At 40.9% G+C, this 13,633-nt stretch overlaps 1 protein-coding gene across 2 annotated transcripts in view; it reads left to right on the forward strand.

The window, feature by feature from the left end:
* Positions 1-3,624: 3,624 nt before the first annotated feature.
* The window catches only part of il16 (interleukin 16), a 44,679-nt gene continuing 34,670 nt past the window's right edge, over positions 3,625-13,633 (forward strand). For both annotated transcript variants that reach the window (XM_027281634.1, XM_027281635.1), the window contains exons 1-4: positions 3,625-3,827; positions 8,888-9,131; positions 9,284-9,563; positions 12,680-12,819. In XM_027281634.1, the coding sequence (XP_027137435.1) occupies positions 3,788-3,827; positions 8,888-9,131; positions 9,284-9,563; positions 12,680-12,819 (704 nt within the window). In that variant the 5' untranslated portion in view covers positions 3,625-3,787. The remainder of the gene's footprint in view (positions 3,828-8,887; positions 9,132-9,283; positions 9,564-12,679; positions 12,820-13,633) is intronic.

Raw genomic sequence — 13,633 nt, forward strand, 5'->3', positions numbered from 1 at the left:
GTGAGTCGGTCTCAGGGGTTCGGTGGAGCCTCCGCCCTGGAATTTTTTATACCATTTGTTACAACATATCTTTGTGAGCAATCGTTTTTGAGGATGCTGGACATAAAAACTAAGAAAAGGAACATGAGACTGGCACTTGCCAAGGTGAAGCCACGCATATCTGAACTGGTCTCTCAAAGGCAACAGCAGAAGTCACACTGAGGTAAGTTGTTGTGAGTTCATGCACTGTGTTGGTTTTGTTATTTGAACAAGGTGATGTTAATGCACGGTTCATTTTGTGCACCAGTAAAAAAATCATATTTTATTTTTTACTAAAGAAGGGTTCGGTGAATGAGCATATGAAACTGGTGGGGTTCGGTACCTCCAACAAGGTTAAGAACCACTGCCCCACTAGATGCAACCAAATTCCACACACTGGACCTTTGAATGTTCATGTGGTAGAACAGCAAATGCGTGGTTTTACAGTAGGACGTAAAGATGTGCAAAATATACTGTAAATATATAGAGCTTTGGTGCTGGTGAGAAAACACTTGTTCATTGAATTAGTGATGATAAGTGATCCATAGTTTAGTCCACGAAGGCATCTGTTGGGGCGGCTTTTGAAAAAGTGACGTGAGAACTACGTAACTAAAAGGTATGAGTACATCTGTAGTTCTGAACGAGTTGAATTAACCGCATAAACCTTCCCTCATTATTTACCCAGTGTTGCTTATATTTCATACATAAAATATCGCAGCATGCTGTACATGAAACACCTGTGAGCGTGTCTTAACTCCTCACTGCTCAGAGGTCAGGGAGACTTCTTTAGGAATTAATTGCTGTAACCTTCTGACCACAGTGACACAGGTGTGCCACTAGAGGGAGGCACAACAAAACACATCACATCACACTCAGGCTATCTGACTCAGTTTGGTTGAATGGATACAAAGATTTTTGTATGAGGAACGGTTGTTGTCATAAATGTGTATGTGTGGGTGGAAGTCCTGTGTGAGGTCTGAAGGCCCAGCATGGGAGCCTCAGTAAGTAGTCTCCCATGCTGGAGTTGATCCATTATGTTATCACAGCCTATGAGCAGCTGTACAGGTGTAGCTCAGTGACCCCTGGTGGTGACCAGAGGATACAAGTGTCCAAAAACATCAATTAATGCAGCTGAAATCTGTAACAAATTGATAAAAACTTGACACGTGACCTAAATACCTCAACAATCTGAGATTATACTTTCTTCGCAGACTAAAATCTTTTAATGTTGATAAGACCTTAATGGTTTTGTTTTACAGATCTTTTATTTTAACTTTTTGCTTGATCTCATTTTATGGAAACCTGTCAGTTAAAAACAAAAACTGTCTGTTCAAAATTGTGAGAGATGCCAACAAGATAATTGGCATGCAGCAGCTCTGTCCTACAGAAGGCTCGGTCCATCCTGTCTAGCCCTGACCACCCATTGTTGCAGGAATTCATTTCTCTGCCGTCTGGACGGAGATACATGAAACCTAGGGCACGAACAAACAAATTCTCCTTTATTCCACGTGCAATCAATGCAATCAATTTGCACAATTCTTAATCGCACTGTTCTTGTGGCATCTTTTTATCTTTACATCTTATATTCTTACTTCGTTTAGGATTGTTTAAATCAAGTTTGGTTGTGCTTTACTCTGCGTCACTGTTCTATGTCACTGTTTGTCTGTTCATTGTTTGTTGTGTAAGTTGCATTGTCACTGCAAATCAATAAAGCTCTGAACTGAACAGTGACAATGGAGGTGTTTGAAAAGCTTGAAAAGACGTGCCTGTTCTTTTTATCCCCGGTGCTTATTCACTGTACAGGTCTTATTTACTTTTAATATTTTATGTCTTTACTTACTTATTCCGTTATTGTGTTATTTTATTTATTTATATTAGTTTTTATCTCTGTTATTTTGTTTTTTTAATTTGTATGCAACTGTTCTTAAATTGTGCTTTTTACCTTATAGGTTTTATTTGCTTTGTATTTGTTTCGTTGTTGTAGTTCTATGCCTTTTATTTTATTTTATTTTTCTAATTTCTAGTTTTTATGCAACTGTTCTGTCGCTGTTATATAAACCAATAAAGGTGAGTTGAGTTGTCCATGCAAAAGATGTTCGTAGGTTGCATTATGGGAAGTGTAGGATTGAGTGTTTGACCCATACTCAGGACTAAAAGTGAAGCATGTATAACTCTTTTTACTCATCTGTCTCTCACAGGTCAACCGTCAATATGTCACGGACAAAATGGAGTTTATCATTTATGGTCGCCTTTACCAACAAGACGTGTATGGGGTGCCATTTGTAAAGCGTCTCGCTCTGAAAATAACAGCAACATTTTGTCACATTTAGCTAAAAACAATGTTTAAAAAACTGGTTTGAATTTTTGAGAGTCACTTTTTTGCACATTTAGAACAATATTTGTGAACTTAGAGATATTTTAAATATTTAAATCCAAATGTTAAATGTAAAATCTAAATGCTAAATCTAAATCTAAATGCTAAATCTAAATCTAAATGTTAAATATAAATCTAAATGTTAAATATAAATCTAAATGTTAAAAATAAATCTAGTTAATAAATAAAGTTCACAAATATTGTTCTAAATGTGCAAAAAAGTGACTCTCAAAAATTCAAACCAGTTTTTTAAACATTGTTTTTAGCTTAATGTGACAAAATGTTGCTGTTATTTTCAAAGCGAGACGCTTTACAAACAGCACTCCATAGACAAGACTCTAACCTGTGTGAATGAAGAAGTGGCAACCTGGTGGAAGTGGAACACTTTCAGTGAGTGGTGATCTATTTTTCACACACGACTCAAACATGAAAACAGATCAGCAGGTCAGTGTGAGCGCATTTCTATTCAGAAATCATTGTAAAAAAAAAAATTCAGCATTCGAAAAAGGTCTATGTTTTGAAGATGGAATCAAAAATGGAATCAAGTAATCCTTGAAAATGTAACTATATAATAATTTAATGATGTATGTAATCTTTCTGACTATACTTTCTGATTATGTAATGTGTTACTAGCCCACCCTTCACATGTAGTAAAATCTGTCTGTACAAACGATGGTCTGTGGATGAATGTGACACAAAATAGTTCCAGCTTCTTCTAGACAGCACCGTTTTTTTAAGAAAGCTGGTTTCCTCAGAGTTTGAAAATAACCCACATTAAATGTTCATCCATATCCTAAACCACAGTCCAAACCCTGTGAAGGCCTCAGCTCCCATCAGAGTGCATCTAAAACAAACCGAGCCATCCACAGATCCACACACACACACACACACACACCTGGTTGTGTACAGAGAATCCATTCATCCCCTGCAGCATACAGTATGTACCTATACTGTGGGCACACACACACACACTCTCAGAACCCTGTAAAAGACTCACAACCAGTGTGTGTGATGCAAAGTAGGTGTGAGGTCAGGCCCAGTTAAGTGTTGTGTGCTTTCCTCTCTGCAGCTGGCTCACAGGAAAGGGGCAGTGATTTTGGGGGGAGCCGTGCCTTACTGAGACACACTGTTGTATTCTCCAGACAGAGAGGGGGAGGAAAAGGAGGGAGGAGGAGGAAAGCGGAGGAAGAGGAGGAGGAGTATGGACGGACGAGGAGAAGAGGTGCAGGCATGTTACCCCAGATGAATCACAGCGAGGAAGCCATGCTCTGTGATATATCAGTTTTCAACCTCGTGTTCTGTCTGGACTTCTGCCTGTCTGTCTGGAGGGAGTCCATCCTTTGGATCAGCTGTTACTGCTACCTTCAGTAGAAGCTGTGAATGTTGTAGGGATGGATGGATGGATGGATGCTTAAAGACAACATGATTGACTACGGTGAGTAGGGACTTCCACTCCCAAACGCTTTTTCAAGTGCATCCCATAAAGATGATGTGACAGGAGAGTAGGAGAAAAGAATGTGCGAGTATTGTGTAACTCAAAATTAGTTGCAGAGCACGGAAGTTTCACAAAAAGGTCCTTTATAAAAAGCAAAAAAAAACATCCTGCACGTTCATTCCAAGGAAGAGTACAAATAACCCGCTGAGGCTGGCAGTGGATGGGCACAGCTTCCTCTCTGCTCTCCACACAGATACGACACAGAGTGAAGCTGTCATTCCACACTGAGGCCAAAGTAACCGAGCCTCCCTCGAGAGCGTGAGATCATTCGCGGAAGAATTCAAGATCAGTCGCGTTTCCCCCCCCTCAGGGGTCGTAAATACTCTCTGAGTGTACACATTGTGAGAGTGGTGTGTGTTATTTATTTGCAGCGTGACTCCCTTCAGGTGGCTCTCTTGGCTGTACTCTCTCGGTCCTGCTTCGTCTCACACACACACACAGGCTGGAAAAAAAAAAATCCCCCAGTGAAAACTCCAAAACAACGCACACGTTGTTCAGCTGCAGCAGCAACCCCACCCTCTGCGCTCCCTCAATCAGGTTCTGTTAGGCTGAAGTCCTTGCCCTGCTAATGCTGGAGGCAAGGAACACACACACATGAATATGCAAACATGTGCATATACAAAGTCAGCCTCTATCCTAAACACACCTTTCAACGTGACCTCCACCTCCTTTTTTTTATCCCCTCTTGGTTTTCATAGTGAACAGTGTTCCTGCTGTGCCATTACATCTACAGTAGAGAGTGTGTCGGAGGAAAGTTGGACTCTGTACTTGTGCTGACATCACAGGAGGCAGTCGACATGAAGCTCTAAACAAGTGCTTTTTGTGAAGCTATGCTTACAATAGACACACTAACAACATACTGCCTACTGTACAGCTCTGGACATAAAGAGAAGTCTAAAGACGGATAGTTGGAAGTTGTTTCTAACAGACAAGGTCACAATGTGTCACCAAAACCATCCGTAATCATCACGTATAGACTGACACCAAACCTGTGCTCACTGACCGTGTCTTGTAGACTGGAAACTGTTTTCAAGAAATCCTCAGAGCAACCGTCACTAAAATCCCAAATGATCTTTTTCTTAAATGACATTTGACCCCTACTGTCATCAGCTCACCAATCCACTAGCCTCAGTGTCTCAGTCCCTCTCAGACCCGAGGGAAGAGGTTTCATGACCGCAGAACCGAGAAGTCAGTATATTATGGACAACTAGCGGATATCGCTCTAGTTGATGTGGTACTATATCTACCAGTGATAAGTAGGGATGGGAATTGATACGATTTTTACGATTACGATTCCATGATCGATTCTGCTTAACGATTCGATTCTTTATCGATTCTCATTTGGGGAAAAAAAGGAGAACAAACAGTTTGATCAGCATCATCTAGAGGAGGTAGTGAACTGGAGCGAGTACTAGTACAGCTGCAGCCTCTGAGCCAGCCAGACTCTCTCTCTCGTCATGGTCATCTTCTAAATGTAATGCAGAAGGCATTCGTTTAATGTGAACTGTTATAGCATGTTTTACAAAGAAGCACATGGCGCTAACATGGTAGGCAGTGTGTTATTTACCTTCTGTAGTAACCACAGAGGTGATCATAGCCTGGCTGCTGCCGCTGCTGCTAGGTTGAGATTCATCTCCAGTCCGAAGCGTGTCAAAAACACGACATTCATTTAAAAATATTGCATGTTGTGTGCGCAAATGTTTCTGCATGTTCGTCGTGTTCCCTCCCGACGCTGTTATCTCCACTTTGCAATGATTGCAAGTCGCCCTGTTGCCGTCTGTTTTGGTAAAATGCAGCCAAACTTTGGAGCGTTTGAACCGAGTGGGTGCCATTGTTTACTACTGATTGCACTGCACGTGCCAAACTTGTGTAAGTTACGTGGCGTAATTTGTCGTGCTTTCTGGAATCGAGCGTGCGTAACTTGTTGCGGAAGTTACGCGATGCAATTCGTGCTTTCTGGAATCGATAAGAGAATCGTTAGATAAACCGCCAAACGATTCCATGGAATTGAAACACACGGAACCGGTTCTCAACAAGAACCGGTTCTCGATTCCCATCCCTAGTGATAAATACCTTGAAATGCATTGATATATAATTTTATTCCGTTTTATTTACACTCTAAGAAAAAGTGTTTCTTTGGTAAGTGTTCTGGAGCTCTTTGAGTTCTCTGGAAAACCTTTTCACCCTTTAGAACTTTGCTGTTTAGAGGCATCTAGCCATGTAGTTGATGACTGCAGCCACCTCGGGGCGAAGAAGAAACTACAGTGGCTGTGAAATGCGCAAAAAGAAATTGAGACCCTATTTGAAGCCAGTGTTTGCTTTGTCTGTTGTGGGCTCCTGTAGAAACATGGCAGCTATAGAAATGAATACTATAATATATAATACTCAGATACTATTTACACTGAGTTCTGGGAAAAACTTGGTAATAATCCTTGAAGAACCACCAGGAAAAAAGTTCCTTGCAGAACTGCAAAAGCTTCACCTATGACATCACTATGAGCAACCGCTTTTTTATCATTGTTTTTATCAAGTTATTTCATGACACTTTCCATATAGAGCTGGTCTACACTGTACTCCTTATAATGTTATTTACAGAGACCAAACAATCCCCACCATGAGCAAGCACTCGCCGACAGCTGCGGGTGAAAAGTTTCCTTTAAGAGGCAGAAACCTCGAGCAGGACTCGGCTCGTGGTGGACTAGCTTTGTAAAGTAAATAGAAAACAACATATTTTGTCAAAGCTGCCGTTGATTTCCATCCTAACTGCTGTAAGTGTTCCCACTGTGCTGGCACACATCCCAGCTGGAGAGTGCAGAAGCCTATGAAAAGAGAAGAGAGAGGAGATAAGGAGTCTATGGGGCTTATAGGGCCTCCAGCATAGAGATCCATGTCTCTGTTTCCTGTCTATCTGGCCAACACAACAAGCAGACTAATGCTCCATAATTGCTAACACACTTCCAGGATCAGAGCCACTGATTCACCAGAAAAGAAAAAACCTTTCTTCTTCTGTGCACATTCACCGGATTACTCACTCATTTCTTTCCTGTGCAGCTCACATGGACTTTTAAATAAACAGTAAACAGTCACGTTAATGTATATTCATGTATATTCAATAGAGTCCTTGTTGAGCCGCATTTTGTAATAACGGTGCATTTTGTAATAAACGTCCAAAATGTAATAACTTTTTCATTTCATTTTGTAATAAAGCCGCATTTTGTAATAAACTGCCGCATTTTGTAATAAACTGCCCCAACGCATTTTGTAATAAATTTTGCCGCATTATGTAATAAGTTATTACATTTTGACAAGATTATTACAAAATGCACTTGCAACTTTTTTATTTTCTAGGAAATGTAATAACATGGTGCATTATGTAATAACAATTCTAAAGCATAGTTTATTTGTTTGTTAATTGTATTTTATTTTACTTTAAAGTATTTGTAAAAGCTAGGCCTATTATTAGTATCACTGTATTAGCCTAGTAGCAGTACTTAGCAATTACTATCAGTACACTATTCAAAGGTTGCATTAACAGAGAATATTATGTAAATTGCAGATTTTTTGCATTTGGTAATAATCTTGTCAAAATGTAATAACTTATTACATAATGCGGCAAAATTTATTACAAAATGCGCTGGGGCTGTTTATTACAAAATGCGGCAGTTTATTACAAAATGAAATGAAAAAGTTATTACATTTTGGACGTTTATTACAAAATGCGGCTCAACAGTCCTTCATTTACTTTTTATAGATTATAATAATGATTTTACATTTCATTTCATTTTACTGTAGATAAAACAGGGTTGAGAGTGAAACTCTGTGGTCAGCATGTTATACACAGTATTTACTGTCTGAAGAGGTCTGCTATATTCCACCTGTGTGTTGTAATATTCACAGCACAGAGAGGCATTTGTCAGCATATGGACCGCCACGTCACTTTGCACGCATACGACAAATATTTATCTGTCATGAGGCGTTTCGATAAAGATGAAAAAAGATTTGGCAGCTGCTCACATCCAGAGTTAGGAGGAGGGACGTTTTCTCATTAGGATTCTGATATGTCAACGTTAATCTCCTTGTTCCTTCCCTTCCAACCTCTCCTCTCTGGGCCAAGAACAGTGACAGAAAGTTGAAACAGAAAAACACTAAAAATATCAAAATAAAATGAAATATTTTGTTTTATTTTACAGTGGAACCTTTTTTCAGCGTCAATACTTTCAGTGCCAATGTTCCCTTCTTCGCTTCAGGTTTTTTTTCAGAATTCATTTCAGATGCCAAAAACTGAAAGATCACTGTTCTGAGCCTCGCACTGTTGGACCTAATCATCACCAAACAAAGCTGCAAGCGGTCACAAAGGGTCGAGCTAATTGGCATTCAGTCAAACGTAAAATGATCCGTGCGATAAAGTGGGGGCGTCTCGTGTAGTCTGAGCTATACGAAGAACTGAATCATCTCAAGTCCGCCTCACGAGGAGTGAGCAGTCAGGCTGACTGTGAGGGGGGGTTGGGAGAGAAGGTTGCAGGATAATGATGTCAGACTGAAGGCTTTAGGTTTCAGTTAAAGAGCATCTACACATTGTTTACTAAGTGTTCATGGCGAATGTTGGCATGTATAATGCATCTGGGGGTCTTCCGGCAGTGCATTGAAGTGTACAGACCATCATTCATTCAGCCCATTAATGGGACCAGTACAACATAACTAACACCATTATCTGTTCTCACCACGTATAAACATGTATGTACATTAGAACAGGGACTGAGCTAAGCCTCAGCCTGTGTGTGTGTGTGTGTGTGTGTGGATCATATGTTTCTCTCTGATTAAGCTGCAGTCATGAGGGCTGAGAGAGAGAAAAAAAAAACTTTTTCAAAGCAGGAAAAGAAAAGCGCTTTTATCTCCGCTAGCCTCCACAATTGCCTCAGCGTTTTTCTCAAAACACTTACACACACACACACACGGATGCAGTCAGACTGTCCTAACTGAATTTTCTAATTGCCCTCCAGAGCGTCCCTCTCCATTAGGCTTCGGGCCGGGTGGGATGAGTGTGTTGGTTCCTAAGCTCCCGGTGCACACACATACACACACACTGACAGCCATGCCTCAGAGATACTCCCACCAGAGGAGGAAAGCCAGCACAGCGGCTGCTAGGAGGATGGAGAGGAGACACAGGGACCAGGAGAAAGGAAGCAACAACAACCCAACCAGCAGCCACAACCACCGCTCCAAGAAGCTCGCCATGCTCTCCAGGTACCAGCATTACTTTTAAAGATTACAGCCAGGGCTGTGCAGGAAGCTCAAGACACGGAAAGTTAGGCTGCTATCTATTATACTCCAGTGTTTTATTGTTTTTTGTCATGCAATGCTTGAAAGTGACTTTCTGACTTTCACTGACTGTCCAGGTCACTGATCCTGTGTCACTCTAAGACTAATGATGACTATCCAGAAGAGAAGCATGCCGGGGAAGTGTCAGACGGCTGCAGGACGTGGGGTCCGGGCTGGAAGACAGACGTGACAGCCGGGGATCAAACGCGGTACCAAGACACAGAGAACAGACACTGGAGGACGACCCAGCAATCTCTCCTGGAGAAAAGAGGAGGCACTGAGGCAGATAACCAGTTGCACCATGGCTCCACACTCAGGGAGAATAAAAGGAGTATAAGGAGGTCCTTCAGCATCAAGGTACGACTGCAGTGTTAGTGACTGTGACACTGAGCTGTGTCCTTTTCATGAGCTGATATTTCTCCAGGGTTTGTGAGCTGAGCTGATGAAAGGGTTGAATTTGAAGAATGAGAGGAAATTCTGTAACAACACAACTGTAACTGTAATGCATGAATATTTAAAAAATCTGATCGACTAGAAGTTCTTAATGTTTTTTTAATGAATCTTCATAGTGGAGGTTAGTTTGCTCGAAGTATTTAGGTTATTTCTCTCATTTGAAAAGTTTAAACTCCTCGTAAGTATTTAGGTTATTTCTCTCATTTGAAAAGTTTAAACTCCTCGTATAACACTAGTAAAAACTAAAGGTTAAAACATTATAACTTATTTGTTGTGATTTGTTGCTTCCAGTTTCAGAGTGTAAATATGAAAACATGGACAATTTGTTCTGATTACATTATTTTTCATCAAAAACTAATGATTCGACAACTTCACTAACAGCGTCTGTCCTCAACCTCTGTCGTAATGCCCATAGAGGCTGCTGAGTCCGGTTACATTGCCCAGCTCCGGTTCTAGCACGACACTCTAGCTCACAGTTCAGGCAGCCTGGCTGATTGACACATACATTTAAATTAATTTCTGTGAACTAAGAAACAGGTTTAATGTATTATAACCACAAGACATTCACTCAGTGTGTCAAAGCCGTCAGACAAAGTCACTTGACGGACTCTGAAGCTGATGGGGGAATGAACGAATTGTCATATTCACTTTTTCAGTAATAACAACAACTGTGTGCTGAACAAATGTGTTACAAATGTGTTTCCCAGGTAAGAGTGATTCATTCCTGTCGACTGGCTGACTGAAACACCCCGACAAAGTGTTGTAGATGGTTAGATTTACTACTTAGCCATCAACAAACTAAAATATTATATTATATTTCAGACAAATTGATGTAGAAGTGAGTGTTTGTTATTTGTATCAGCGTGCAAACACTGTGCTGTGTACATGTTTCTTGTCTAAATGTAATGGTAATCACATGCCCTGCGTCGGTGTGTTGGTAGATTGAGAGCTGTGGCTGGCCTGAATGTCAAACACTCAGACAAAGACGGGGTTTGTTGTCCCGTTCTCTGTTTCTACAGCTCTGCTTCATTCCACTCATGTCAGATACAGTTAGACTCTGAAGATGCTCATCTTGACCGATGAGCGTCATTAGTTGGTTTTCAATACAAAGTTACACATGTTTTATGGAAATGTTGTGTGAGAAAACGTGTGTCCTGTCTGGTTTTATCATTCACTGTGGTGTAGAGGTGGGTAACATGTAATACAGGAGCAGAGATATTGTGGTTATATACGCCTCAACCAGTGATGCGCGACCGACCTGCACCGACCGACGTTTGAAACTAGTGATGCGCGACCGACCTGCACCGACCGACGTTTGAAACTAACCCGCCCGAACTCAGACCGCAGCAGATAATTGTGAAATATTGTACCCAACCCGCTTCCTGACCCGCATTTTAAAAAGTAGTCTATACTTTCTCTACCTCCTGTAGAGCTCGTGGCATCTCGCGCCAGTTATTCAGCCAATAAAGTCGATTTTGTCGAAGAAGATTTTGTCTACTACATAAATTACAAATTCTCACTATCTTTATTTCAAATGACCCGACTGACCACGACCCGAATATCATTAAAAATATTGTTTGGTGACTCGTGACCACGGGCGACCGCTCAGTTTGGATCAACACTGGATCATCACTGACCCCAACATGATGGAGTTTAACAGATTTAAAATGAACTGAGAAGAGGTTTGACCTTGCTTGCTCAGTCCATCCTGTCTCTTACATGTTTCATGTTGTTCACCCTTTCTTCAACAAGCCATGAGGTCAGACAGACTGAACATGTAGGTAGCCTAAAAATATATGTGTAGGCTACTAACCACTGCTCTTAACTGCAAGTGTCATAATTACAGTCTACCGGTCAAGGAGGTACACTTTGCCTGAAAAGTGAGCTGTGGAAGATTTCATAGGTATATATTTAGGGTTAACCAAGTCTGGTCTGAAGCAGACTAGCAGCACAGAATAAATCGCCATGGTAACTCATGTGCTTACATGAACTGGGTCAGAGCTAAATTCAACCAAAATCCCGTCTATGTAGGTTTTGTGAAATTGTTTTCACAGTTCATTTTGAGGGTAACATGTCTCAGCTAAATCATATATATACATATTTATATTTTGCTTTGGACCTAAGGTGATGGAGCATTTCCATCCCAGCAGATATGTTGAATTTTGGGTAGTATATAGGCCGTTGATTAGGCCGTGATTCCGATGTCCACCACAGGAACGCAAAAAGAACTAATTAAATTAAAAAATGCTGCCATACATGTTTGGAAAAGGGCAAAGCCATCTCCATCTGATGATATGACAACATGATATGATATACGACAGCTTCACTGAGGCCCTTACCCACTGCTAACAGGTACCCAACAACAACAACGCGCAATAAGAATTAAATGTGCTGAGTCAGTTAGTGAGAAAAGCGACTCTTTTTACAGACTGCATGCCAATCATAGTGAAGACTTTACAGCCGGCTGTTGTGTAGCACTTCATGGACTCGAGCCTGGGCTGCTAAACAAGCCTACTGTTGAAGCTGAGCTCAACAGTAATTTAATGGAGCAGTTTTTCCTCTGGGGCTAATTCATGCCAGCTTGAACATCAATCACTCTTAATCACCTACCAGGCAGAAACAATATCATATCCTTTTGGCTTTAACATTCGCACAGAGATTTATGAATGAAGCCCTTGTTGTCATACAGAAAGTCGCTACATTCAACTTTTGAATTTCTTTGTGTCACATGTTGGACTCAACGTTGCTGAACACAAAAGAGATTTAAAGGACACATGTATTCTGTCATTGAATGATGCGGTCACAGACTGTCCCCTGAAGAACCATTGGATCGTACATGAGTTGCCTCATAAGTCTAACCTCCAAACACTATGGCCCAATTCATACACCTATAAATTTCCTTGGCTGTCGACCTGCCTAGCCAGATGGTTGATATGCTTATAAAGCTTGCTCTTTACCTCCCAGTATAGAGGTTCCCTTGTTCACTCTGTGTATGTATGTGTATGTATATGTCGTTATAGGAGAGTAGTATCTGGAGAATGTGTGTAGCCACAGCGCCCGCTGAGGAGGTGTGTGGACCACAAATGGCTGATAACAGCGTCCAGACAGAGGACAAAGACACTAATGTGGAGCCAGGAAGGAATGGAGGGAACCTACACAGGTAATAAAACAATACCACAACTCTAAGTGCTTGAAAAAATGTGAAAGCAGCACTTATAGATATACAAATATACACTCTGACATCCAATCAGCACAAAGAAGGATGGCTTTGATTCATTCTATAGGTGAACAAAATGCTGGTGCGTGATATAAACCTCACTTCGATCTGTATATGGATCTTATGTGGATCAGGAGAAATGCATTCACGGTGGTTTGTTACATAGGATCATCTGAGAAGTCATCGTTGGATACTGCTTTGAAAAGGGCATACACTTTTTAAAAAATACAGGTGTTTGGATGAATGATCTATTGCAGGTAAACCTCAAAAGGTCGGATCAATAAACTATTAGACTTAGTCAAACTCTGAAACCAGTGAGGAGAAGAGTGACAACATCGTCTTCAAAGTCTTCATTGGCTCAGGAGAGGGTCGTCCACTAATCAGATGATCTGTGGTTGAATCTCTGCCTCTTCCAGTCTTCATGTTGAAGTGTCCTTGGGCAAGATACTGAAACACAAATTTCTCCATTGGTGTGTGAATGTGTGCGACTGGTTCGCTCCTAAAACTGATGAACACTTGGTACCTTGCATGGCAGCCAATGCCATCAGTGTATAAATGTGTGAATGAGATATGTAGTGTAAAAGTGCTTTGAGTGACTAGAAGTCAAGTCAACTTTATTATCAATGCTGCCATATGTACAGGACATACAGAGAATTGAAATCGCGGTGCAAACAGCAATAAACATGAAATATAGAAAGGTGTTATGAACTGTAAGTATAGTCCATTTACCATTCAGTGTCAATCTTTGCTCTTCTGT

Source organism: Larimichthys crocea, chromosome VIII (assembly GCF_000972845.2).
Source record: "Larimichthys crocea isolate SSNF chromosome VIII, L_crocea_2.0, whole genome shotgun sequence".
NCBI lineage: Eukaryota > Metazoa > Chordata > Actinopteri > Sciaenidae > Larimichthys > Larimichthys crocea.